The sequence below is a fragment of the Pipistrellus hanaki genome, assembly GCF_964339955.1.
Source record: "Pipistrellus hanaki genome assembly, chromosome: 5".
Classification (NCBI taxonomy): Eukaryota; Metazoa; Chordata; class Mammalia; order Chiroptera; family Vespertilionidae; genus Pipistrellus; species Pipistrellus hanaki.
In genome coordinates, this window is record NC_140507.1 from 33,933,283 (window position 1) to 33,960,454 (window position 27,172).

A 27,172-nucleotide genomic window follows, 5' to 3' on the forward strand; every position below is an offset into this window, starting at 1 on the left:
CACCCCTGAGAGCCCCTGGGACTCCGCTCACCTGGACCCCCTGGCGAGGTGCCTGCAGCATCTAACAGAGCAGGCGGCTGCGGAGAGCAGCCTGGCTGGTGGGAAGGAAGCTGGAGCCGGTGGTCGTTGCTATGACCCCGCCTGCGCATGCCCAGTGCCCGAGTTAAGGAGGAAGGGATCTCTGGGCCCGGAGCAAAGAGAAGAGAGGCAGCGCCCTGACTCCTGCTTTCACCTGCACCTCACGCCGGTGCTCCTGGCTGTAGTCAGCTCTGACGTGTGCACTCCGACCCGGGTTTCTTTCGTGTGCTCCGTCAGCTTCAGCACCAGCTGCAGGCTGCCAGGTACGGGAAAGGGAAGACAGCCATTTCTCGAGCCCCAGCACAGCCTTGATTTCTAATCGGAGGCGAGTGACCAGGGCCAGCTAATCCGCTTGCCCCACGATGGCCTCTCAGCCCATTGTGGTGTCCCTGGGCCTCAAGGTCCAAGGAACAGACAGATTGATGAGGAAGATGGCACTCCTAAGGGGGTGGTCACTTTTTTTTTTTTTTTGTAACTGCAGGCATTATTGTATCTCTCCAAAAAGATCCATTGAGCCCTAGCGGTTTGGCTCAGTGGATAGAATATCAGCTGGTGGACTGGAGGGTCAAGGGCTTGTACCTTGGTTGCAGGCTCATCCCTGCCGGGGGGTGTGTGTGGGAAGCACCAATTGATGTGCTTCTCTCACTTCGATGTATGTTCTCTCCCTCCCACTTTCTAAAAATCAATGGAACAATATCCTTGGTGAGGATTTACCAAAGAATAAATAAATAAACTAATTTCTCAAAAAAGATACACTGAAGTCCTAACCCCAGCACTTCACATGTGTCCTTATTTGGAAATAGGGTCTTTACAGGGGTAATCAAATTCAAATGAGGCTAGGGTGGGCCCTAATCCATGTGACTGGTGTCCTTATAAAAAGGGGAAGTGTGGAAAAGACACGGAGGACGGGCCACGTGCAGATGGACCTGGGATTATACTGGTGCATCTACAGGCCAAGGAGCACCTGAGGCAGAGAAGCCGGAAGAAATGCTGAAACACATCGTTCCCTCATGCTGTCGGAGGGCCCGTGGCCCTGCTGACACTGAGTCAGATTCCTGGCCTCCGGAAGAGAGACAGTCTCTGATATGTGAAGACAGACTCTGTTGTGACAGTTCTAGGAAACTAATAGAGCTGGCAATTAACTCTTTTAGAACACTGTGCAGGTCCCAAAGTTTTGAATGTAACCAGTTTTCAGCCTTTGCTGAACAGGAGGAAGGTGTGGTCAATGCTTTTCATCCCACATCCACCGCGGGGCCCCGCTGAAGGAGGGAGAGCGGTGGGCCCTCCCCGCGAGTCACAAGGAAGGGGGTTTGGCAGAGGCGACCTTCACGGGCCTCAGCCTGACTTAGCCTCCACTGGGGACCTCCGGTCTGGCCTCCCTCCGACTTCACACCCCTTTCCCTCTGGGAGCCTCGGGTCTGTGGCTGTGAGAACCGAGGCCTTATTTCACAGGCTTGTCCAAGGATTGGGAAGGATCAGGCTGCAGAAGCATTCTGGGAGAGGTGGTCTTTCTTCCCGGGAGTCGGAGGCGGCAGACACAGGCAGCTGGGGTGCCCAGGGCAAGCTGGGTGCTCCTGGGTCCCGAGGGAGGAGCCTCCTCTCCTCCCAGGCCACGCTGGGCAAGCTCTAAGCACAAACCGAGCCCTGACCCCATGTGTGGCTCCCAGAAAAATGAGAACGGTAAAAAAAAAACAAGTGTAAAAAGAATTAGCAACACACCCTTTAAGTCAAGAAAAAAATACATCAGAGGGACAGTCACAATTCTGTGGACTACGAGGCGGTGTGAGGGGCTGGAACTCAGGGCCAAGAGGGAACGGGGGTGAGAGGGGCGCGTGTTCCCTCCCCAGCCCTGGGAGACGGGGCGGGAGGGAACAGGCTGTGTGGAACAGCTGCCAGAGGCACTGCACCCTCCTGCCCGAAGCCGCGGCTCCTCGGCCCTGCCCCTGCCCACGCCCTGCGGCCAGGCTGGCGGCAGGCAGCTAGCGGGACAGCGGTGTCTGCTTCAGGGACATGAGCACAGAACGCAGGCGGGACACGTCTTTGCACTGTTTGCTGCTCTTGGGGTTGAAGTCACACAGCTGGGCCACTTTCTCCCACTCTGTGCCTGGGGTCTCCTCCTTGGATTCCTTCACGAAAGCCTCCTCGGATGCCCTGCGGGTGGAGATAGGACAGAGGTCTCAGAGCTGCCTGCCTTTCCCCCGAACCAGTGATGTTTTCCCCGCAATGAGCAAGGCTGCTCTGCCCAGCCTACTCTGGGGTACTTTATCCAGAGGTCCCCTCCCCTGCTCTGTGCCCTCTGACCCTGTGCCCTCTGAGGCCCCAGGAACAGCCTTGGCATCAGAGGAAGCCTAATTTGGGATTGAGAGCAGGCCTCACCTCCTCAGAGAGGTCTTCCCTTGCCACCCTAAAGTTTCCTCCTGTACCTCCACCCCTGCCCCACCCTCACGCTCTCTGGCAAGAGTTCCCCACCTGGGGCTCCTGGCACCTAATGGCCGTGGAGGAACGAATGTGGTGTCTCAGCCATTTTCAATGTTTCCAATAACTTGGCAGAGAAAGGACGTTGATTAACTACATAACTAATTGAAGGGCCTGGCTTAGCATTGCCTCAATGTTCTGTGGACCCTGTGTGCTCTCCAGCAAAGAGCTGTGGTCAAACACCCATGGAAAACTCAGTTAAAGGGGACCTTCACAGCCAGACTTTCAAAGCCTTCCATGTGCTCAAATGTGCATCGGTGGGAAAGTGATGGCGACAGAATCCACCAGATGCCCGGCATGTTTGATGGCAGAGCTCTTTTCAGCCCAGAATGTCTATGGAGCCATGGCATGAGGACGGCTCCATTCAGTTAAGTCTTTGCTTTGGGCTAGAGTCAAGTTAGGGTGACACCTGGGGCTTCTTCATTAGAAGGTCTAGCTGACAGGTATAAAGGCCCCTGAGGAAGGAACAATGGAGAGACAAAGTGTAGTCAACACTGTTTCGTGTTGGGCATTATTAAGAGAAAGACATTAAAGGATTCTTAGGTAATGAGGAACCTTTGTAATAATATGAACAATAAAGATTGATTTTTAAAAAAAATAAAAAAAATAAAGGATTCTTAGGTGGAAGGGCTGGGTCTTTGTCCTGTTTGGCTGTCGAGCCAAAGCATGCATGAGCAGGCACCGGCGGGTGGTGGGAGCTCGCCGGTTGGTCCGCACGGGCTGTGCCACGCGTGATCTGGCCTCCATCCTGAGTGTGCTGCGTGCTCACTGCCTGACCTGTAGAGTGAGGATCCCAGCCTCCACCTTAGTGATCTGAGTGGCTGAGAATCTAAGGAGATGGCAGGTGTGTGAAGCTTGGGAAGGTGTTGACTGCTGTGCAGGGAGCTGAGGGAAGCTTTCCTAGCAGCTGTCCTTTGGGTCAAGAGGCTCCCTTCTGCTGAACTTGCAGCTCAAAGTGTGGAGGGTGGTCTTGCTGCACGGACATCATCATGAAGCTCGTGGGGAACGCAGAATCATGGCCTCTTCTCAGTCCTACTGAGTTAGAATCCTCACTTTAACAAGATCCTCTGGTGTCTCACAGGCACATGGAAATCCGGAAAACGCTGGTCTGCACTCTCCCTCTCCGGGTCTTCCTTACATGATCCTTGGGCCATTTTCTCGGGTGAAACAGGAGCACTAACTACCCCCAGCACTCATGTCCCTCTGCCATCCCCACTCTCCTGCCTTCAGGATCAAGTCCAAGCTTCTTGGCCTGGCACAACAGGCCCGAGCTGACCTTCTCCACACGCCCCCAGGCCACAGTCTACAGCCCCCAGGCCACTAGGTATGTCCTATCTCATCACCTTTGCCCAAGCAACTTCTTCCACCTAGGATGTCCTTCCCCTCATCTTCCCCTCCCCATCCATTCAATCCTCCTCCCACTTTCTGGTCCAGTTGAAGGTCCTGCTTCTCTGAGGCCTGCCCTGGCTCCCACAGCAGAAGGTGGCTTCCAGAGTGTTGTGTGTCCTTCCACGCAGCTCTTACTGCCATGCACTCCTGTCTGACCAGAGATTGGCACTGGGTAAGGACCCATGAGGGCTGGACAGCCGGGAGAGTGGATGAAGGGTAGGAGCAAAAAGCTGTCACCCTACGGTGTCCTGGCACCGTGAGAGAAGAGTTAGCCAGAGGCCTGCCAAGGGTGTGGCCGGCACGCAGACCGGCCAATACTTGGCTGATCTCACACACTCATCACCGTGTTTTTCCCTTCAGCTTTACAATCCCCAACACAACTCTAGGTGTCGCTGTGAACCAACTGAGGTGACATGAGAGGGAACCTCTACCATCTCTGGTCTAGGTGAGTCACAGTACCAGCTTGGGTAGAAGCTCTAAGGCGGAGGGAGCAGTGCACTTGGGGGTAGCAGAAGGGGATAGGTGTGCTCCTAGCTCTCTTTTTGTACCCCCAGAGAGTGGCACTCAATGATTGCTTTGTTCAACAGAAGACCTCTGCACCCTACCTCTTACCCCCAACAGGTGTCTTTTTTTTTTTTTTTTTTTTTTTTTTTTTTGGTGCCGTGACTTGGATAACAGGCATCTCTTAGGGAAGGAGTTGGACATCTTTGCCATCCACCCTCCCACCCGGGCATGGCCAGTGCATTATTTTCCTTTCTCTGCCTGGATTTAGCCAAGTCACCTCCATGCAGAAAAGACCTCTATAAGCATTTGCTGGAGTGGCGGGGGTGCTGCGCTGATTGGGGATTCACCCCTGCTCTGGTCACAGCCTCCTCCCTGCCCTCGCCCAGCCGCGCTCTTGTACCCCACAAGCAGGAGACTCAAGAAACTGTGCCCGCCACACAGGGGCCTTGCCCTCGCCAGCTGCCCCAGCAGAGGAGCAGAGGAGACACACGTACACGTAGCCGATGATATCAGCATCTGGCTGCTGGTAGAATGCTTTGTCAGCGATCCTTAAGCGAAAGGGGTTAGGTGGGGGAAGACAAGATGGCAAGACAGGCAGAGGGTTAAAGAGAAAGAGAGACAGTGTTAGTACCTCCAGCTGGAGAGATGTTAGGAAGCACAGCTCTGGGAGGCTCAACTGGCCACAGCCCAGAAAGGAGAACAGGATCCTCCACCCGCCCACCCGAGTGCCTTTTCTAAAACTCAGCCCTGATCATAGGACTCCTCCTGTTCACCACCCATGTCTGCCCAACACAGGTACCCTCTCTGCCACCACTCCCAGCCTCCCTGCTGCCTTTCTTTCTTATCATTCTGTCCCCTGCCCTCTTTTTCCTGATGAACTCCTACTCATCCTCCAAAACCCAGTTCCCCAGATACGAAGGTTCCTCCCCCACAGCATCCCTTGCTTCCTCCTGCAGAGGCCCTCCTGCTGAGTTCAGCTGGACACGTGTTTCTCTCCTCTGAACTCAGAGGACACAGACTGGGTTCTTCTTCTCATCTGCCTTCCGGTACCCAGCCCAGAGCCTGGCATGCAGCAGCTTCCTGGACACACGTGTGGCGGCTTCCCAGAATTGGCCTTGCCCTTCCTGGTGGGCCTAGTGATTTGAAGACCAGAGTCTCAAAGGCTGGACTGCTGAGCAGCATCTCTGAAATGCTCTGAGACCATTTCCACAAAGGTGTTCGCTGGTGGCATCGGCTGTCTTTGCTGCTCAGGATTCATTCTGCTTCTTCCAGGAAGGACACCCTGATTGTCCTTTGCAGGATCAAGTTGCCCCAAGTCAGTCCCTGTGGTTTGGGTAGGTCTGACCCCATGCCCAACCCAAGGAATGGAGTGTTACTTAAGCTGGGTCCCTCCCTCTGGGCCTGGCCCATGCCCCCCAATGAGGATCAGGTCAAGTCTTATGCTGGAGCTACTGGGAGCAAGAGGTTATTTTATTGTCACTGAAGTTGCCAAGCAGATGGAGCAGAAGCCTGGAGCTGCTGGTGGCCGCCTTCGCCCCCATCCCAGGTATGTGTCCCAGAGTGAAGGCTCCATCGAGGAAAGAAGAGCTTAGAGATAGTAAAAATGGTGCCAACTGATTTGTTTAAGCCCTTGAGCCCGCTGTGCCTGCCGTCCTACCCCTGGCTTTTCAGTTCTACAGGCCACTCGTTTCCATTAGTGCTGAAGCCACGCTGAGTCAAAGCAAAACCCCGTAGCCAGACTGGCTCTTTGCTCCCAGCCAGGACTGTGCTTTCCGCGGCATTAACCGTGGCACAGAGGGTCCAGGTCGCGCTGCTGGGCCCCAGCATGGTCTGGCTCACATCCCAGGGACCTGGGACCGTCTGCTGGCTGCAGAACTTGTTCTCGCTGTTGTGGTGAGGACGTGAGAGCGTAACAGTGAATCAGCCCTTCCAAGTGCAGGGCTCTGAACTCCACAGGCAACCAAGGAAGTAGTCCTGGGCATTCAGCTTCTCTTTCCTCCATGTTCTTGCCACCAAATCACACATTCTCAAGGTGGGTCTCCAATACCATAGCCCCCTCATGTCCTTATAGCTCCCTATTATCCCTATAGCTCCCTCATGTCTCTATAGCTCTTCTTATGTCCCCATAGCCCCCTCATGTCCCCATAGCCCCCTCATGCCCCTATAGCCCCCTCCTGTCCCTATAGCCCCCTCCTGTCCCCATAGCCCCCTCATGTCCCCATAGCCCCCTCATGTCCCCATAGCTCCCTCATGTCCCCATAGCTCCCTCATGTCCCCATAGCCCCCTCATGTCCCTATAGCCTCCTCCTGTCCCTATAGCCCCCTCCTGTCCCCATAGCCCCCTCATGCCCCTATAGCCCCCTCATGTCCCCATAGCTCCCTCATGCCCCTATAGCCCCCTCATGTCCCCATAGCCCCCTCATGTCCCCTATAGCCCCCTCATGTCCCCATAGCTCCCTCATGTCCCCTATAGCTCCCCTCCTGTCCCTATAGCTCCCTCATGTCCCCATAGCCCCCTCCTGTCCCCATAGCTCCTCTCCTGTCCCCATAGCTCCCTCATGTCCCAATAGCTCCCTCATGTCCACATAGCTCCTTCATGTCCCCTATAGCTTCTCTCCTGTCCCCATAGCCCCCTCCTGTCCCCATAGCTCCCTCCTGTCCCCATAGCCCCCTCATGTCCCCATAGCTCCCTCATGTCCCCTATAGCTCCCCTCCTGTCCCTATAGCTCCCTCATGTCCCCATAGCCCCCTCCTGTCCCCATAGCTCCTCTCCTGTCCCCATAGCTCCTCTCCTGTCCCCATAGCTCCCTCATGTCCCCATAGCTCCCTCATGTCCCCATAGCTCCTTCATGTCCCCTATAGCTTCTCTCCTGTCCCCATAGCCCCCTCCTGTCCCCATAGCTCCCTCCTGTCCCCATAGCCCCCTCATGTCCCCATAGCTCCCTCATGTCCCCTATAGCTCCTCTCCTGTCCCCATAGCCCCCTCCTGTCCCCATAGCCCCCTCATGTCCCTATAGCCCCCTCCTGTCCCCATAGCTCCCTCATGTCCCCATAGCTCCCTCATGTCCCCTATAGCTCCTCTCCTGTCCCTATAGCTCCCTCATGTCCCCATAGCCCCCTCATGTCCCCTATAGCTCCTCTCCTGTCCCCATAGCTCCCTCATGTCCCCATAGCCCCCTCATGTCCCCATAGCTCCCTCATGTCCCCTATAGCTCCTCTCCTGTCCCCATAGCCCCCTCCTGTCCCCATAGCTCCCTCATGTCCCCATAGCTCCCTCCTGTCCCCATAGCTCTCTCATGTCCCCTATAGCTCCTCTCCTGTCCCCATAGACCCCTCCTGTCCCCATAGCTCCCTCATGTCCCCATAGCTCCCTATTGTCCCTATAGCTCCTCTCCTGTCCCCATAGCTCCCTCATGTCCCCATAGCTCCCTCATGTCCCTATAGCCCCCTCATGTCCCCATAGCCCCCTCATGTCCCCATAGCTCCCTCATGTCCCCATATCTCCCTATTGTCCCTATAGCTCCTCTCCTGTCCCCATAGCTCCCTCATGTCCCTATAGCCCCCTCATGTCCCCATAGCCCCCTCATGTCCCTATAGCTCCCTCATGTCCCTATAGCTCCCTCATGTCCCCATATCTCCCTATTGTCCCTATAGCTCCTCTCCTGTCCCCATAACTCCCTCATGTCCCCATAGCTCCCTATTGTCCCTATAGCTCCTCTCCTGTCCCCATAACTCCCTCATGTCCCTATAGCCCCCTCATGTCCCCATAGCTCCCTCCTGTCCCCATAACCCCCTCATGTCCCTAAAGCATCTGTTACCGGTTGTTGATCTTGTTCTTTTCCACTTGCTCACTCTGGCGCTGGTTCCACTCCTCCAGGTCCTTCTTGGCCTTCTCCCGCCACTCCTGTTCCGTCACTTTGGAGGCAGCATCTGCAACCCCAACAGGAGAATGAGTGGCAGCTTTCCAGTAGGGACGGGAGGGACACAGCGGCCCCAGCTGCTTCTCCCCTCGGCCCCCAGGGCCCATTCTCACACATTAGAGGGAGTGTGCATACACCTTAAAGTTCCCCACCCCACCGTGTCCCAAAGCGGCCCAGCCTCAGCCCTGCCCTCACCCAGCTCCTGCAGCCGCTTCCTCTGCTCCTCTCTCCATTTGCGGATGCTCTCGGGCTCCTGGGTCAGCCTGTCGGCCTGGGCGATGGCAGCATAGCCGTCAGCGGGGCCGTTGGCCTCCTAGGACAAAGCACACAGCCATGGACCCAGGCCATCCACCTGCCTCCCGGGACTGCTGCCCAGGGATCAGGACATCCCCTCACATTCTTTATTCTTCTTTTTTATTGGACATATTGGGGTGACATTGGCTAACATAGTTCTACAGGTTTCAGGTGCACATTCTCTGTACATTGTTTTGTGTGTTCACCACCCTGTCAAGTCTCCTTCCATCACCATTTATTTATACCCCACCCCACCCCTTTTTCTTTTCTTTTTAGAAAAGCAAACAAGAATTTATTGGCCACAGCAAAAGCACACTTAGGACAAGGAAGGGCACAGAAGCAGCAGCAGGAGAGCCTAGGCTGGGCTGCTTTGGCTCACTGGGAAGTCAGAGAACAGGGGCCTTAGAGATAGGTTGGGGGTAGCAGGGGTGAGTGGCCATTGTCCATTGCTCCCCTGGTTGCAAGTCTTGTGGGTCCCTTGGAGTTTAGGAGATACGGGCCTGTGGGGGAAGGAGAGGGAAAGAGATGCACTGAAAGGAGAGTGCCCACTGTTATTTTTTGTTTGTTTGTTTTATAATTTATTTTTAGAGAGAGGAAAGGGGAGAGAGAGAGAGAGAAACATCAATGTGAGAGAAAAACATGATCAGTTGCCTCCTATACACACACCCTAACTGGGGACCAAACCCACAACTGAGGCATAATGCCCTGACTGGGAATTGAACCAGCGACCTATTGATGCACAAGACAATCTCAACCAACTGAGCCACACTGGCCAGGGCTCACCCGCTAATTTTTTTTTAAAGATATTTTTATTATTTTTTAAAATATATTTTTATTGATTTCAGAAAGGGAGAGAAAGAAACATTAATGAGAGGGATCATTGATCAGCTTGCCTCCTCCATGCCCCCTACTGGGGATCAAGCCCTGACGGGGAATCAAATTGTGTAATCTCCTAGTTGATAAGTCAACACTCAACCACTGAGCCACACTGGCCAGGCTCAAGCACTATTTTTAATAAATTTTAGTGAATAGGCCATATGTTGGGAGGAAAATAGTAATTTCACAGACATAAATAACTATTACATATCTATAACTATAGTTTACATATATATTTAAATCCAAGAGTTACCACTCATAAACAATGTTCAGCAAATGATTAACATGTGATCCACTTGGGGAAGGTAAGAGATCAACTGAAGGACTTGTATGCATGCATATAAGCATAACCAATGGACACAAGATGGGGGGAGGGCATGTGCCAGGGGGTAAGAGAGGCCAGGGGAAGGTCAATGGGGGGAAAAAGAAGGCAAGGTGCTACTATTCGTAATACTTTAAACAATAAAATTTTTTTTAAAAATTTTTAAGTTCACCTTGAAGAATTACTGTGGGGTTATTTAAGAATAAAATAAAAATATTTTTCTTAAAAAAAAAAAAAAAAAAAACACAGAAAAGAAACATGTGATCACACTGAATTGTGCGAAGGAATTGGTTCTGTTGTCCCTGGCATGAGCTTCTGCAGCAGTTTTAACTCGTGCCAGCAATGTTCCAACAAGCACTAAGCCACGCCCCAGCCTTGTTTACTCGCAGTGACTGGTGAATGCACGCAGTTACTAGACGTACTCAGTATATATTTAAAATTATAGCACTATTATAGAAAACTTTTCTGTGAAATTAAACTTTTCATACATACTTAATTTTTTAAACTTTTTAAAAAACATATTTTTATTGATTTCAGAGAGGAAGGGAGAGGGAGAGAGAGAGAAACATCAATGATGAGAGAGAATCATCGATCAGCCGCCTCCTACATGGCCCCCACCTAGAGATCAAGCCTGCCACCGGAGCATGTGCTCTGACTGGGAAGAGCAGGACCTCTTGGTGTGAGGGATGACACGCAGCCCACTGGGCCACACCAGCCAGGGTGTTCATTTTTTCTTTTGTTTCCCCTGCCCAAGGACATATATCAGAAAACATGTTACTATAAGGTCTGAGATTTTGCTGCTTGTTTTCTCCTACAACTTTTATAGTTTAAAACCATAAAACAACCTCAAACAATCTTATATCTCAAACAACTTCACACCCTCTGTGTCCTTTGCACTTGCTGTGCCCTCTGCAAGCAAGCCTACCCCTTGTGTGACCCTGGGCAAATCAGAGTGCCCACCCCTCGGGGTTGACATTAGAACGAAATGAGCCCCTAGCCTGGTTTGGCTCAGTGGACAGAGTTTGGGAACTGAAAGGTCCCAGGTTCGATACCAGTCAAAGGCATATAACAAGGCTGTGGGCTCAGTCCCCAGTAGGGGTCATGCAGGAGGCAGCCAATTAATGGTTCTCTTTCATACTAGTAATTGATGTTTCTCTCTCTCTCTCTCTCTCTCTCTCTCTCTCTCTCTCTCTCTCTCTCTCTCTCTCGTATTCTCTAAAATCAATAAAAATATTTTTTTAAAAGAATGAAAAGAATTAGCCCTGTGGCTCAGTTGGTTGGAGCATCATCTGTGCACTGAAAGGTCAGGAGTTCGATTCCTGGTCAGGGCACATACCTAGGTTTGTGGATATGATCAATATTTCTCTTTCTCTCTCTCTCTTTTACTCACTCTCACTCTCTCTCTCTCTCTCTCTCTCTCTCTCCTCTTCTCTTCTCTTTCTCTCTTTCTCTCTCTCCCTCTCCCTCCCTCTCTAAAATAAATTTTTTAAAAACACAAACAAAATATCAATTTTTTAAAAAAGAATAAAAGGAGTTCACAAAATGTCAAGAATTTCTTTTTTTTTTTTAATATATTTTTATTGACTTGAGAGAAGGGAGAGGTAGAGAAACATCAGTGATGAGAGAGAATCATTGATTGGCTGGCTCCTGCACACCCCCTACTGGGGATTGAGCCTGCAACCCAGGGCATATGTCCGAAATACTTCGGTCCACAGGCCAATGCTCTATCCACTGAACCAAACCAGCTAGGGCAAAATGTCAGGAATTTCTTTTCTTTTTCTTTTTCTTTTTTTTTTTTTTTTAAATATATTTTATTGATTTTTTTTTTTTTTTACAGAGAGGAGGAGAGAGGGATAGAGAGCTAGAAACGTCGATGAGAGAGAAACATCGACCAGCTGCCTCCCGCACACCACCTTCTGGGGATGTGCCCGCAACCAATGTACATGCCCTTGACCAGAATCGAACCTGGGACCCCTCAGTCCACAGACCGACGCTCCACCACTGAGCCAAACCGGTTTCGGCAAAATGTCAGGAATTTCAAACAATTCTTGGCACACAGTGAGTCCCTGTGTTCTTACCATTAAAACCAACCTCTTACAGTTTTATTTACCAATCATACATACACAATCCAAAATGACCTCACTTTATGTCTACTTGTCCATTGTCTGTCTCCTCCATCAGAATGCCACTCGGTGACAGGGACCGTATCTGTCCTGTTCGCTGCTGTCTCCTCAGCACCCAGCACGGTGCCTGGCGCATAGTAGATATTCCAGATATATTTGCTGAGTGACCAAGCAGCCGAGATAAGCAGATGACCACAGCTAGGAATGTGGTAAAGAACTTGGACTCTGCAGCCAGAATGTCTGGGTTCAAACCCCACCTCTGCCGCTTACTAGATGTGCATGTAGCCAGGGCAGGGTGCTTAAGGTTACTTTCTGGGCCTCGGTTTTCTCATCTGAAATGGGAATAATAATAAAACTGCCTCTCAGATCTGCTGGAAGGATTTGGTGCAACAATATTTGTAACACAGAAGAGTGAATGGTAGTTGGCATTATTATTATTATTCTATTCCCATTTTATAGAGAAGGACACTGAGGCCAGGAGAAAAGGCATGATGTATGACAGAGCCTCTGACTCCTAGAGCAGGGCTCTGCCCACTGCTCCACCCCTCCTGTCAGAGGCAGGGAACGCCAAGAGTTGGGGTTGAGAGCTCAGCCCGCTGGGATGTGGCTCCCCTCCGTTCCAGCCAAGCCTTTTACGATCCAGCCCCATCTCCCGCCCCCCCCCCCCCACTCTGGCGCTCAGCACGCCCCACGCATTCCTGTCTCCACACATCCCGCCCATTCCTGTGGCTGCTTTTGCTTTCGGCCTGGAATTGTCCTCCCTCCCTTTTCCAGATGATTACATCTTACTCCATCCCACGAGTTTCCAGCTCAAATGTCACAAGCTCTGGGGTAGCTTCCAACCCCCAGCAGATCTCACACCCCTTCCCCTCTGTGCTCTGTCACAGCCTTCGCCTTCTAGGGATCTTGTTACTTTTTTTAAAGATATGTGTAATGTATATGTATATATTTAAATGTATTTTCTTATTGATTTCAGAGAGGAAGAGAGAGGAAGAGAGAGGGAGATAGAAACATCAGTGATGAGAGAGAATCATTGGTCAGTTGCCTTCTGCATGCCCCACACTGGGGATCGAGCCCGCAACCTGGGCATGTGCCCTACTGGGAATTGAACCATGGTCTGGTTCATAGGTCAATGCTCAACCACTGAGCCAGGCTGGCCAGGCTCTGTGTGTGTGTGTGTGTGTGTGTGTGTGTGTGTGTATGAGTGTGTGTCTTATTGATTTCAGAGAGAGCAGAGAGAGATAAATATATTAGTGATGAGAGAGAGAATCATTCATCAGCTGCCTCCCCACACTGGAGAACAAGCCCACAACCTGGGCATATGCCCTGACTGGGAATGGGACCGTGACCTCCTGGTTCAAAGGTCGACATTCAACCACTAAGCCACGCTGGCTAGGATTGTTTGTAACTTCTAAAATGCTGTTCTGTCCTTTCAAGGCCTCGTGCTCCTCCTTCAGACACTCTTCAAAGCTGTCACGAAGCCCAGTGTGGTTCAATGCCTTCTCCCCGCCCTGTGCCCACCACCGTCCTGGGCAGTCAGTGCTCAGTCACCGGGACTGGACGGATGAAGGTTCCGGAGCTAGTGTGCCCGGTTCAGAGGAAGTGCTTTGTGTTTGCCCAAGGGGTGCAGGCAGCCAGGGGGAAGGAGCACACACCAGTCTCTGGCAGTCTGGGGAGAGGGAGGAGCAGGCCCAGGAGATGTTGGTGTAGACTGGCACCTCGGGTCAGCTCCACCCTTGGGTGGGGCCCTTTGGGTGGAGCCCTTATTCCTCTTTCCTGACTTTAGAGTCTGGTGACATCCCGAGGGGCCTTTCCAGGGCACGCGGGTCGCTGTGTTGGGTGAGCCCCACCCTGGTCACTTGGGAGAACAGCCCTGCCCTGAGGCCCGGATCTCTGCCCAATCTACACAAGTCCCATCTGCAAACAACTGCAGCTTCTTCTGTGAATGTGATAGTGCACAGACCGTGTTTTATCTCCATGCTGGTGCCTATCGCAATCTGAAATGACAGGTTTCTTTAGCGTTCACTATCTCTCTTCTTGCAAGAAAGTGAGCTCCTTGAAGACAGACTGCCTTGTCTGTATAAAGCAGGGGTGGGAACCTTTTTTCTGCCACGGGCCATTTGGATATTTACAACACCGTTCGAGCGCCGTACAAAACTATCACCTGAAAAATTAGCCTGCTAGTCTTGTTGAGGTGAGTCCTGGTACCGGTGCCGCTCAGAGCCTGGGGACCCAACTCGGGGACCACCCTCCTCCTGCCCCGTGAGAGTTTGTGGGAAAGGACACCCGCCTTTGTTCCTATGTAACAAAGCCAGTGAGGAGAGCAAGGTTGTCTCATTCTTCATTGGTAAACCGACCTTGCCCTCTGTGGTGGCCGGGAGCAAAGGGCCACTTCCTGTATCCTGCCAGGAGGCCATGGCATATGGGCAATTCCCCCCAGTACCTCCCCCTTTTAAAAATAAATCTTTATTGATTTCAGAGATGAAGGGAAAGGGAGAGAGAAATAGAAACGTCAATGATGAGAATCATGGATGGGCTGCCTCCTGCACGCCCTCTACTGGGGATAAAGCTTGTAAGCCAGGCATGTGCCCTCACTGGGAATCAAACCTTGACCTCCTGGTTCGCAGGTCAACGCTCAGTCACTGAGCAATGCCACTGGGCTTCATTTGCCCTTCTATACCTAGTTGCTCAGAAGACATTTTTAGTTTGCTGCGCGGTGAGTTATTTGCTAATCATATATTTTTAAAATCCAATCTACAAAAAAATTCCTACTGCCTTAGGAAATCATAGTCAGAGCCTAAAATTCTTAAAATGCTTGGGTTATCATTTATAAATACTGAGTTTGTTTTCAGTAGCTCGTCAGCTTGTTTGGAACTGGCGGAACCACTTGTCAAATTACAGCTATGTGGAGAGCGCACAGGAAATGGGAGCTCTGGAGGGCAGCCCTGGAGTTCCACCAGGAGGGCACCCCGTATCTAACAACCCTGCCCACTGGCCTCTCACACCGCTGTGGTGCATTAACCAGGACACACATGCTTTTTGTCGGTGCCACAGGGTCACGCAGCAGTTCTCATGCTTCTTTAGTCTTAGACCTATGTACACTCTTAAAATTACTCACCCCAAAGACCTAGTATTTATATGGGTTATATCAATATTTCCTGCATTAGAAATGAACACTGAGCCAAAACCGGTAAAAAATCAATAAAATATATATTTTAAAAAATAATAAAATAAAATAAAAAGAAGAAATGAACACTGAGATTTTAAAAGTATTAAATCTTTTAGAAATGAGAATAATAAATTCGTTTTGTGTTTTAAAAAAAATTAGCCTGCTATATTTGGTCAGACATTTAACTAACTCGCCCCTGATTCCGTGGCAGGGACAGACCAAAGGATTCTGCGGGCCTCAGACAGCCCTGGGCCAGCTGCTCCCCACGCCCAGTGCGCAGTGTCCAGAACGGAGGGGGCCTGGGCATGGGGGAGCCAGGGACACTTACTGAGTCAATGAACCTGCTCAGGCTTGGGGACAGGGATGAACAAGGCAGCCCATCGGCCCGGAGCTTGGTAAGGGGGAGTCCCTAACCGATGAGGACCATGGCTGGGGTACCTGCTGTGACACAGGTCAGGGTGAAGACCGGGAGCAAGGAAGGGCATGCCCCTTCCAGCCTGAGGGCAGAGTAGGATGGGAAACGACGGGGGCAGGGCGTTTCATGCCCAGAGCAGCGTGAGGGCCATGTGGGGCAGGAGCCTTTGGGAAACTCAGTACAGAGAGGCTGCCAGGTGTTGGGGAGAGGAGCTGGAGGGTCCTCTGGGCAGGAGTCTCACCATGGCCACAACGCCTGCCCTAAAATGAAGACTCCCCGGTTACAGAGCCTTAAAGCTGGCAGAGAATGTGCCACTAAACGGTTCTCTTTTATCTTGACCGCCACACAGGGTGGGTTTTATTACCTTTGTTTTACGGGGAGGGAAAGTCTAGCACCAAAGTCCCAAGGTCAGCCAGCCAGGAAGCAGCAGAGCCAGGATTCAAACTGGATTTCTGGGTGTGAACAGAGTGGCGACCGAGTAGCCAATAGGGACCACACTCACTTCCGGTGCATGTGATTCGTGTGCCCACTTTTTTTTTTTTTTTTTTTTAATTGAATTTTTACAGAGAGGAAGGGAGAGAGATAGAGAGTTAGAAACATCGATGAGAGAGAGTCATCGATAAGCTGCCTCTTGCACACCCCCTACTGGGGATGTGCCCGCAACCAAGGTACATGCCCTTGACCAGAATCGAACCCAGGACCTTTCAGTCCCCAAGCCGACGCTCTACCCATTGAGCCAAACCGGTCCCGGCTTTTTTTTTTTTTTTTTTTAATTGATTTTATTTTATTATTTTTTTAATATATATTTTATTGATTTTGTACAGAGAGGAAGGGAGAGAGATAGTTAGAAACATCGATGAGAGAGAGTCATCGATCAGCTGCCTCTTGCACACCCCCTACTGGGGATGTGCCCGCAACCAAGGCACACGCCCTTGACCGGAATCGAACCTGGGATCCTTCAGTCCACAGGCCGACGCTCTATCCACTGAGCCAAACCGGTCTCAGCTCGTGTGCCCACTTTTTGTCTCCCAGATAAACCTGTCTTCCCAGGATCAGCGCCAGTGCCACCTCCTTCCCCTGCTCCATCCCCCATCTCTCTGGCACACCCCTGGGCTCTCTCTGGCCAGTTTATAAAACGTTTCCTGGGCTTCAGAGCACTCCTCTCCACAGGCCTGTGGGGCAGCAGGGCAAGGCTTCTCACCCCCATTTACAAACGGGAGGTCTGGCTCAGAGCAGTGGCTAGTCCAAGGCTGTCCAGCTGGGGAAAGCCAGAAATGAAGCCCGGGCTGTCTGACTCCATCCAGATTCTTCCCCCACAGCTGCCCCAGTCTGTGGCAGGAGCATAGTGGTGTTGCCAGCAAACTGGGGAGCACCTTGAAGAGCATCTGGACCCCCCGGTACTTCTCTCAGCCCCAGAGCAGCTGCACATCCAGGGGCACTGCTCAGGATGTTCCAAGCATCTTGGACCCTGAGATGGTTGTACCCCAGGCCTCAGGCCCCGGCCAAGCTGGGCCTACCTCTGCCACCACTTCCCATGGGCAGTGCGGCCCACTCACCTGCTCTGGCTGGCAGCTGTGCCTGCCCCACACCTTGTACCTCAGAATCCCCCAACCCCCTTCTGTCTGCAGTGGGCCCAGGCTCTGGGCAAGTCCTGGACTCAGTGTCTTACCCTCTGTACCTTGAACATGCCGTCCCCTCAGCCAGGCCCACCCACATCCCCTCAGACAGCCTCCACACCACCTTCAGCACGCCCTCCCTGTGGCACTTCCTGACTCCGTGCAGCACCTGGTTCAAGTCCCCGCTCTTCCCAGCTGTGTCAGCAGAGTGAGCTTCTACCCCCCCCCCCCCCCCGTGTCCTCCTCCTCGTCTGTAAAATGCAGACAATGACAGAACCTACGTCGCAGGGCTGTTGGGAGGATGAAATGAGTTAAATCACGTAAAGCTCTTGGTGGTGCCTGACACACGGGAAGAACAGACTCAGCTCTTCATACTCCCCAGTCTCCGAGCCCTTGCTGTCCTGCACCAGCATCACTTCTTCCCTGGTCTCTGTGCTGTCACAAGCGACAAAACACACATTGGACTTGCCTCTCCATCCACTGCCACAGCAACTGCATGGCACTCAGGGACCAGGAGAGACTCAGTGCAGGAGGAGTGGCCGCCTGCAGAGCGAGGTGGAGGGCGCAGGGACAGCCTGGGACAGCGTCCGAGGGACTGGGCTTGCAGTCCCTTCCCGCCACTCCCTGGATGAGGGACCTTTGAGAACCCCTTTCCTTGTGCTTCATCACCTGCCAAGCGGGAGGGGCAACATCCCACTGGGGCTGTGAGGTGGGGACCCTGTGTGACAAGCGATGTGCAATCCGGCAGCCGGTGGAGGATGTGCCCGCGAGAGGCCGGCAGGCTGCTGCCACGCTGCCCCGCGACCAGAAGGGCACAGTGGTGTAGCCAGCAAAGTCCTGAGAAGCTGCTGGGCGGCGATGGCCTTGTTTTCCCGGCCCCGCCTCTGCCGGTGGGCGGGGTGGTGGGAGGGAGGAACAGCAGGAATGTCCCAGTGAGGAGAGCGGGTCAACTGCCAGGAGGGTTGGCAGCCTGGGAGGACCCACCAGTGGCTCTGGAATGCTCTGAGCGCCTCCCAGGCTGGAGAGGGAAGGGGCTGGGAATGGCCAGGACCAAAGGCAGGAGGCTCCCTGGAACCCTAGCCTGGGGGACCCCTCTGGGAACCCCATGTGAGCATCTCCGTGGGCCCTGCGGGCAGAGCCCTGCTGTGACTCCAGAGACAGCAGGAGGAGGAGGAGGCATATCGGCCTTTGGGATTGACCGGCTAAAGCTAACCTAAGCTGAGCTGTTGATTCCTCTAAGTAGCTCAAAGGGGGAAGAAGGAAGGGGTGGGGAAGGGATACGGTTTGTGCAGGAAGAGGGAGTGCTGCAGGGGCCTCCCACCCCTGCCCCTGGCAGTGCCAGGTGGGACTGGAAAAGGTGTGGCAGGCCTATCCTTAGGCCTTGTTGGGGATCAGGTTTGTAGCTGGACCCCTAGTGACCCACAGGCTAAAAAAAAAAAAAACAACAACAAACAACACAACACAACATCACAATAAAAGTATCGAGAAAGCTCTGCCTGGGACACTTGAAAGTTGGGCATGCATGCCTCCTGGCCGGTGTGGCTCAGTTGGCTGAGCACTGCCCCAAGCACGGAGAGGTCACTGGTTGATTCTCAGGGCACATGCCCGGGTTGCAGGCTCCATCCCAGTAAGGGGTGTGCAGGAGGCAGCTGATCAATGGATATTTCTGCTCTCATTGATGCTTCACGCGCTCCCTTTCCTTTCCTCTCTCTCTAAAAAAGCCAATGAAAACACTTTTAAAAAAGGAAGAGAACGTGTGGGGCATGTGAGGCTTTCCTCCACCCGCAGCACAAGCTAGGCCCTGCTCTATGCTCGGTTCTAAAAGGCTGGAGCAGGGGTCCTCAAACTTTTTAAAGTGGGGGCCAGATCACGGTCCCTCAGAGAGCTGGAGGGCCGGACTATATGAACCACGAATTCCTACTGTAACACCTCGGCTGCGCTCACTGCCCAAAAAACCTGGCGGGCCGGATCAGACTCCTCTGCGGGCCGCATGTGGCCTGCGGGCCGTAGTTTGAAGACCCCTGGGCTGGAGGGTGGCGGTGGAGGGGCTCCCACCTCCGACCTGCTACAAGGGTGAGGTGCAAAGGGCACCAGAGCAGGGAGGGAGGCGTGAACGGAACTGGCTTCTGAGAGACCGGCCTCATCTGGGACCCCTTCTAGGATGGCACAAATCGGAGACAACTAACAAAGAAGCACAACCGGGGTTATTATTGGGATCGGTGAAAATGACAACTAACAAAGAAGCACAACCAGGGTTATTATTGGGATCGGTGAGAATGCCAACTAACAAAGAAGCGCGCCCCGGGGTTATTACTGGGATCAGTGAGAATGACAACTAACAAAGAAGCACGCCAGGGGTTATTACTGGGATCTGGGATCGTGAGAATGAGAGTTCACACGGAGACCGGAGGAGTCCCACCCAGGGCTCCTCAGACCCGCCAAATACAAAGGGAGGCCGGAGGGTGTGGAGAGAGAAGGCCGCAGATCCTAATCTGTAGGAAGGGGAAGTGATGCTCCCATAGTGTCCCAGCTACCTCCTCGGTTCCAAGTGTATCTCCAGCTCCAGGTCCCCCGGAGGACACAGACCATTAGGTCTAGCAAAGTCCTTTGGAGAGTTCCCAGCCCAGGGGCGGCCTGGGTCTCCATGACCAAACCAAACAGGAGGCCATGCTGACTATGTGGGGCTCTCAGACCCACAGAGACACGGAGTCCTGAAGCCCTGGGGGAGACTGACTTCCTAGCTTGCACACAGTTGAGTACTTTTCCAGAAATAGGAATTGGCCGGGCTCCCTGTGTAAGGTACCAGCCCATCCCGCTTACGTAAGAACATATTGTTTGTTCTCTCCGAGGGTTCGGAGGCCAGCTCTGCCACAGCCGCAGGGGCCCGGCAGATGGCAGAGCTGAAGCCAAGGGGGCCAGGGCCCTTGACCCTTTTTCCCAGTGGGAATGAAGCTCATCCACTGAAGGCTTCACCCCTCCCAGGCACCTTGGAGGGGGGTGAGGGGGGGGGGTAAAAAGTAAAGGGGTTGTGGGGGTGAGAGCTGTTGCACCTGTGGGGTCCTGGGGATGCCATCTGTGAGCTAAATTCTCTAAGTCCCAAACTTCCTTAAAATTAAAGTGTAGGTGACATACAGTGTTATATGAGTTCCAGGTGTGCAGCATACTTCTTCACCGGTCTAAGTGCTTTAAGCCAATGTATGTGTATATGAGGGGAGGAGGGTTAGGTGGGCGTATTCTTTAACTAGAAACGTCCTTACTACGTGTTTTGGCGTGTGCATGTGTGTGCGGTACAGGGCCACTCTAAAGGATCGGTAAACAAGAAAAGTGAACGCTCTCCTCTTATCCCTCCCCCACTCCCACGTCGGGGCTAACCACTGTTCATAGTTAGTAGACTTCCTCGCAGATATTTTGTGCGAACATATTTCTAAAATAAAAGGCAGGACCGTACTGTGCATGTTATTCTGCAGACTGCTGTTCCACTGAAGATGCTGCTGGCTTCTTTTCATGTCAATACAGCTCGGGTTTCCCATTTGCCCACCCAGGCCCCCAGTGCCGGACACTTAGGTTGTTTCGGTTTGTCTGCTATTACACATCATCCTGCAAATAATCTGGGTGTCCCTGTCAAGTTATTTCCTGAGAAAAAATCCTGAGAAGTGACATATCTGGGTCAAGAGCCTACCCAGGTAGAGATGGCCACTCAGGTCAGTCTGGGAGGGTCAACGTGTGCAGGTCCCTGTGCTTCCTGCAGTCTGTGCCACTGAGGCCACTTCCTCCCTCCCTCTGTGAGCAGGACAAAGCCATGGGCAGCCTGAGGCCACACCCCACCAATCCCCGTCTCTAGTGGTCTTTATTCCTCATCCCTTTCTCTTACATGACAAAAAACAAACAAACAAACAAACAAACAAGCATGTCAAAACCTCTGTGTTCCCACCCCAGTTAATCAGACTGGAGTGACCCGAAGACGGAAAGCCCCCATCCTATTGAGGATGGGGCCATCGGTTCGTGGGAGTCAGGCCGTCGGTCCCTACCCCTGCTGAGGCAAAACCGTGCTTACCTGGAACAGATCTCCATTGATCGTGGTCCCCATGTCCTCAGGACCAGCTAGAAAGAGAACACGGACACCGCATTACTCACGGCCCAGCTGAGAGCAAGCACGGAGCGGCCCTACATCCGGGCCCCAAGCCAGCGTCCGTACGTGCCCCTGCGTGAATCGACTCCCCCCAACACAGACAGGATGGACACTTGGGCTCAATCCTTTGACTGCTCCGCATGCCTTCTCTCAGCCGTCAGCACATTGGATTTTCACCACAGCCTTGTGATGAAGTTGTTATCAACCCATTTTGTAGATTCTCAAACCTAGGCTCTGAGGGGCTATGGAATTGCCCAAGGTCGTCCAGTCAGCAATAGCTCCTCTCCTACCTGAAACTGATTTACCCTCCGCTGCAGCTGGGAATGGCCCCGTGGCGCCTGTGCAGGCAGAGGCACTGCAGGCTCAGGGCGGGGTCTGAGAGGACCTTGGAGGAGGGATCTGCGAGTCTCTGCCTGTTCCTGTGGCGCCTTGAGCAACTAGCTGCTCCACCTAGGGCAGCAGGCACCACAGCCCCCACCAGGCAGCACCTGCCCTATTTTTCCTGCTTCCGCCCCTCCCAGAAGGATTTCATTGTGCCCTCAACTATGACTCCTCCGGTCCCTTTCCCTGACATCTGAGTAGTCACAAATTCCTGTGACTTCTGCTGCAACACTGACCCTCAAAGTGGCCCTCCGCTCTTTGCCCCCTGCCCAGCTCCAGCCCCGGCCCCAGCTCTCCTCCTGCTAGTGGCAAATACATGGAGGGGCCCACCTGTGTCCTTTCCCCTCATCCCTGTCTTCCCTGAGCCCCGCAGGGTACCTGAGATGTAGTAAGAACCAGAAACTATTGGTTGAACAAACAAATTACAAAATGCATTCAAGAAAGGAAGAATGAATGACTGGCATTTGTTCACTCACAGGCCTCCCTGACTCCAGCCTCACCCTCTCCCAAACCAATGCCTGGGCTCAAAGCTGCCCTCTGCTCTCTACCCCGTGCCCTGCTCCAGCCCCACCTCTGACCCATACAGTATGCCCATAGAGCATACACTTACCTATGTCATTCCTCTAATTTAAAATATAATAAAAACAAACCCACAAGAAACCCACTTCCCATGGACCACGGTGGCCTACAGAACCTGCTCCAGCTTCTGGGACTCAGCAGGTACTATTCCCTCTGCCGGGAAGCCCTCCTTACCCATCTCCACATGGGCTGCTCCCTTCGGCCTCTGGCTGCCTTATTGTTGGCCTTCCCTGACCACCCCGATTTCACCCCTCCGGCACCTTGCCTCCCGGCAGTATTTTCTCCGTAGCACTGAGCACAGGTGACATGTTTATGTGTGTGTGTATTATCCATCTTCCCCACGGGAACGGACCCTCCAACAGAGCAGAGACTTTGTTTTGTCCATTGCTGGGGCCCACCACCCACACTCTGGCGCACAGCAGAGACTCAGTCAGTGTCTGTCAAAGGACCGGACCATGGCACGGGAGGGTCCTGTCCGTTTTTTTCCTGCCTCGCTGCCCAACAGTCCCTCCCACAAACCCTATTCTGGTTTCCTCCTTCCCCGGACACATCCTGTACCCCACGCCTTTCCTCCAGCTTCTCTCTCTAAAGTAGGGGTGTCGAACTCAATCAGAGAAGGGGCCAAAATCTAAAATCCAGCCTAAATCGCGGGCCGAATGGTTTACTGAACAGTCATAAACTGACAATGTCATAAATTGACAGCGGAGTGCAGTGATGACAGCGCGGTGCGGGCCACATTGCAAGGCCTGGCGGGCTGGATTTGGCCTGCGGGCCTTGTGTTTGACACATGTGCTCTAAAGGATGCTCTTAGATCCAATCGTTCTCCAAGACCCAGCTCGTGAGCCACCTCCTCTGGGAAGCCCTCCACTCCTGCTGCTTCCCTAGGCACTGGCGGAGGTCTCCCCTCCGGGGTAGTCCGGAATACTGAACAGCATCCCCTGCCCTCTCATGCAAACACTTGACCTCTCACGGGTCTCTGTATCCTATTCAGCTCCTAAAGGCTCCTCTGCAGAGAGAGTGAACAGTAAGTGTTGGCCAAATGGAAACCGAATTGCTCTTTGGGGGCTGACTATTGTCTGCACGGCCTCTCTGCAGCCTCTCAGGAACTGCCTGGCAAAAAGCCACGGGAGATGGCCACAGGTGGACTGGTGTCCCTGTACCAGCTGGCCAGAGCGGTGAGCAGCAGCAAGGCTGCTTTCAGCCTGGGGACTGATGGGAGGGACACATAATCCATGGAAATAATCCCCAGTTGATATAAATTATAATCAACGCTATTTTCAGACTCAAAGAGTGATTGATTCTGATCAGCTATGTCAGCTGTCCTCCCTAGGCGTTGAGAAAGGGCTTCTCCTATCTGAGTGGCAGCATCTCCCCCAGGGCACCTCCTCTACCAGGGTCCGTTCAGGATGATGCCAGTCTGTGCACTTGGCCTCCCTGGAGTGAAGTGGCCCCACCCTACTCCACCCTGGCCAGCCCCAGGCTCAGGCCCCTCATCCGCAGGCCCAACCCGCCCTGGCCTCCAGACAGTCCCTCAGCCCATCTCTCAAGTCCATCCGTGTTCCTCTGGAGATGAAGTCTCCGCCTCTTTGGGAACCCACACACACCTACATACAGAGTGAGGCGTATGTGCTCCCACAATGCTTTCTGAGTTGTCTACTGAGCATTTATAATCACGTGTCCACAGTCAGAGGCCAGCAGAGCAGGAGCACAGGAGACACCAGTTCCAGGCGTAAGCAGTGGGTACTGTTTCCCTCAGATCCTTGACCCCTTCCGGAACCGGGGCAGACAGGGTCCAGAACATTCCTGGGAGCTTACTGAGGCCCAGATGGGGAAACGGGCTTGCCAGGAACCGATTCGGTGAGTCAGGGGCAGAGCTGGGCTGGGCGCGCAGCAATCTGGGTGTGAAAAAGGAAACCTTCTGGGTCCTACCCAAGGTGATGAATGGAAACAAAGTGTCCATTGCTCAGGCTGGCCCAGCCCAGCACCAGAGGAGAGACAATGAGGCTCAGGCTGAGGCCTGCACCGGACACCTCTTTCCCCAGGGACCCAGCATTAGAGCACTCAGTACAGGCGTGTCATCTAAGACAGCGGCCGCCAACTTTTCAGACCTCACGGCGACCGCTGATCTAGGAAATAGGCGGCGGTGGGAGCCAGCATCCGCCCAGTCCCCGAAGGCCAAGGCACATGCACCCCATCCATCCCAGCTTCTGGCCTTCTGGGCTAGTCAGGGGGGATTGCTTGCTCAGCACCATCTAGGGCTAGAAGGGCAGATCAATTCCATCCTGCCTGGCCACCTATGGAGCCACCATCCTACAATACCTCCTGGATCCCCATGCCCCGCTCAGGACCGCGGCTGAGCACTTGCAGCTGTGGTGGGTGTGAGTCCAGGAGGACCTCAGAGGGCTGTGTCCCACCCTGTGCCCCACCCTCGCCAGAGAGGGAACCTCTTATCCAGGCTGTCAGCCCCCAGAGCCCTAGCGTTCTGGGAGAGGCTCAATCCCAGAGGCTCCTGGCTACCTGGGCTGACTTTTACCTGCTTCTCCCTCAGAAAGTTCTAACTTGGGATCTTTTCCGCAGGGCCTCCCTCAGGCCACGCCAGACCGGGGAAGCTGGTGGTCTCGAGGAAGAGGTGTGGACAAAGGAATGCTGGTGGGTGCCTGCGGACAGGCATTTCCCAGGACTTCCCTGAGCTGTGTGCCAGTCTGTGCGGAGCCGCTGCTCGGAGAAAGACTTCCCTGGCTGGCTGGTAACAAAAGACTCGCTCCCCGCCTCCCCCCACAGCCTGTCACCTCCCAGGTGACTGCGGAAGCCTGGGACTGGATCAAGTCCCAGATCTGTCACTCACAGCTGTGTGACTCTGGGCAAGATCCCCCAGCTCTCTGGGCCTCCGGCTTCTCACATGTTACAGAAGGCTTGTTACATTTCTCACAGCAAGTGGCTCCAGGGATGCTTCCCGCTCCTCCAGCCACGGGAACTGGCTTAGTCATATCTGTGTCCCCAGTGGGCCTAGCACACAGGGGGTGCTCAGTAAATGTTGAATGAATTTTCACAAACATGACTATAAGGAGCCTTACTTGTAAACATTTTTTTTTTTTAAATACTTATTCCAACAGACCATAAACCCCCACCAAAATGATAGCACTAACAGGAAGCAAGGGCTGTTTTGGATGCCCCTGTGAAGGTGATATCTACTTTTTTTTTTTTTTTTTTTACTACATAGTTTAAGAAATTATTCTTTCAAGCCAGAAACACAGCAGAAACATGAGTAAACATGCTGTTCTGAAGCTAACCACAGCAGTCCTGGGCCGCCTTTGGAAAATGGCAGAGGGCAGAGCCACGTTTGGCCGAAGTCCATTATGTCCTGGTATCTCACTCAGAGTCAGGCACGTGGAAGACGGTGCAGTCAGGTGGACAGGGCCTAGAGTCTTACAGAAGCAGGTGTAAATCCTCACTCTGCAACTTGCTAGCTGTTTTAGTACTGTCCTTTTTTTTTTGGCCTCGATTTTGCCATCTCTGAAATGGGTTTGACACCGAGTATAAGATGAGTAAATGTAAGTAAAATGCCTAGCCCAGTGCCTGCAGGTGGTCCCAGGGGAAATTTGTGAGTTTTTGGACACCCAGCTGCAGGAGGAAGCTATGTCTGAGGGGCACACACCTGCTGTACTGCCCACACCGTCCGGGCTCAGCTGGGAGCCCAAGGCAGGCCTCCCTGGAGGCACAGGGGACACTATGGGGCTGTGCTGTGCTGGATTCCCGAGCCACGCGGGGGTGGAAATGGCCTGGGATGAAACGTCATGAGGAATTGTGGTCCCGGGAGTACCGACCCACAGTCAGGCGGGGTCTCTGTGAGGATCTCCAAGAAGATTCCTCCCCATTTTCCCCAGACCCCAGGCCCTACACACACACACACACACACACACACACACACACACACACACATACACACGCACAGTCCCAGGCCCGCTCTGGCGGTGGACCTGCGGCGGGCCCTCTGCATCCACCGCGGAGCTCGGAGGCCTGTCCCCCTGGGCGCGCCCCAGGCCCCCGGTTCCAGGCCCCCTTCCCAGGGACCCCGTTCCCAGACCCCGGGTCCCAGGCCCCCCTTCCAGGGCCCCTCCTCGATCCCCAGGCCCCCCCTCCCCGTCCCCAGGCCCCCCTTCCAGGGCCCCTCCTCCGTCCCCAGGCCCTCCTCCCCGTCCCCAGCACCCCCCTCCCGATCCCAGGCCCCCCTCCCAGGCCCCCTCGTCCCCAGGCCCCCCTCTGTCCCCAGCACCCCCCTCCCGATCCCAGGCCCCCTCCAGGCCGCCGCGCTGACTCACCCCCGCTCGCGGGTGCGGGCGGCGCGAGGGCCGCGGGGCCGGCCGCGGGCGCGCCGAAGCCCTCGTCATTCTCGATGCCCGCGATCTCGCTCTCCTGCTGGGCCAGGAAGGCGGCCGCCGGGTCCTCCTCGGCCGCCTCGGGGGCGCCGCTCTCCGAAGCCGAGAAGAAGCCAAAGTCATCAGCCATGTTCCCCGCGTCCCGCCGCGGCGTCCGCCCGGCGCTCGGCTGTGCCCGGCGCTGCGCCCGGGGCCGCGGCCTGTGCCCGGAGCTGCGGACCTCACCGCCCGCACCCGCACCCGCACCCGCACCCCGCACCCGGCACCCCGCACCCGCACCTCCCTCCGCCCGGCCGGCTCCCTGTCACCGCGGCGGGAGGCGGACGGGAATGCGGTGATGTCACCGCGAGGGCGGGGCCGCGGAGCCGGAGGGCGCTCCCCGCGGCCGCCGGAGGGGGCGCAGCGCGGGGCCGGCGGGCAGCGCGCCCCCTCCCGCCGCCAGCGCCGGCGCCGGGACCCCGCAAAGCTCCGGCGGGTCTGGAGGGAACCGGGCTGGACTGCGGGTGGGCAGCCCGCGCAGGGCGTA

At 54.1% G+C, this 27,172-nt stretch overlaps 1 protein-coding gene across 2 annotated transcripts; it reads right to left on the reverse strand.

Annotated features, from left to right (window-relative positions):
- Positions 1–1,785: 1,785 nt before the first annotated feature.
- Positions 1,786–26,964, reverse strand: CLTB (clathrin light chain B). Of its 2 annotated transcripts, XM_084886733.1 has the most exons (6): positions 26,590–26,924; positions 21,236–21,282; positions 8,562–8,679; positions 8,265–8,376; positions 4,941–4,994; positions 1,786–2,229 (listed from the first exon to the last, which is right to left on the reverse strand). In XM_084886733.1, the coding sequence occupies exons 1-6, from the start codon at positions 26,774–26,776 to the stop codon at positions 2,058–2,060; spliced, it is 690 nt and encodes a 229-aa protein (XP_084742859.1). In that variant the 5' UTR covers positions 26,777–26,924; the 3' UTR covers positions 1,786–2,057. The 2 variants fall into 2 exon arrangements, with proteins under 2 accessions (XP_084742859.1, XP_084742860.1); XM_084886734.1 differs by lacking the exon at positions 4,941–4,994 and having other exon boundaries at positions 26,590–26,964.
- Between the last annotated feature and the right edge of the window lie 208 nt (positions 26,965–27,172).

Excerpts from the sequence above, each read along its gene's own strand:
- CLTB (XM_084886733.1), bottom strand. The coding sequence starts at position 26,776 with ATGGCTGATGACTTTGGCTTCTTCTCGGCTTCGGAGAGCGGCGCCCCC. Across the intron at positions 8,680-21,235 it reads TCAATGGAGATCTGTTCCAG|GAGGCCAACGGCCCCGCTGA; the intron begins GTAAGCACGGTT and ends GCTTTGTCCTAG. Across the intron at positions 2,230-4,940 it reads GCTGATATCATCGGCTACGT|GGCATCCGAGGAGGCTTTCG; the intron begins GTACGTGTGTCT and ends CTCCACCCGCAG.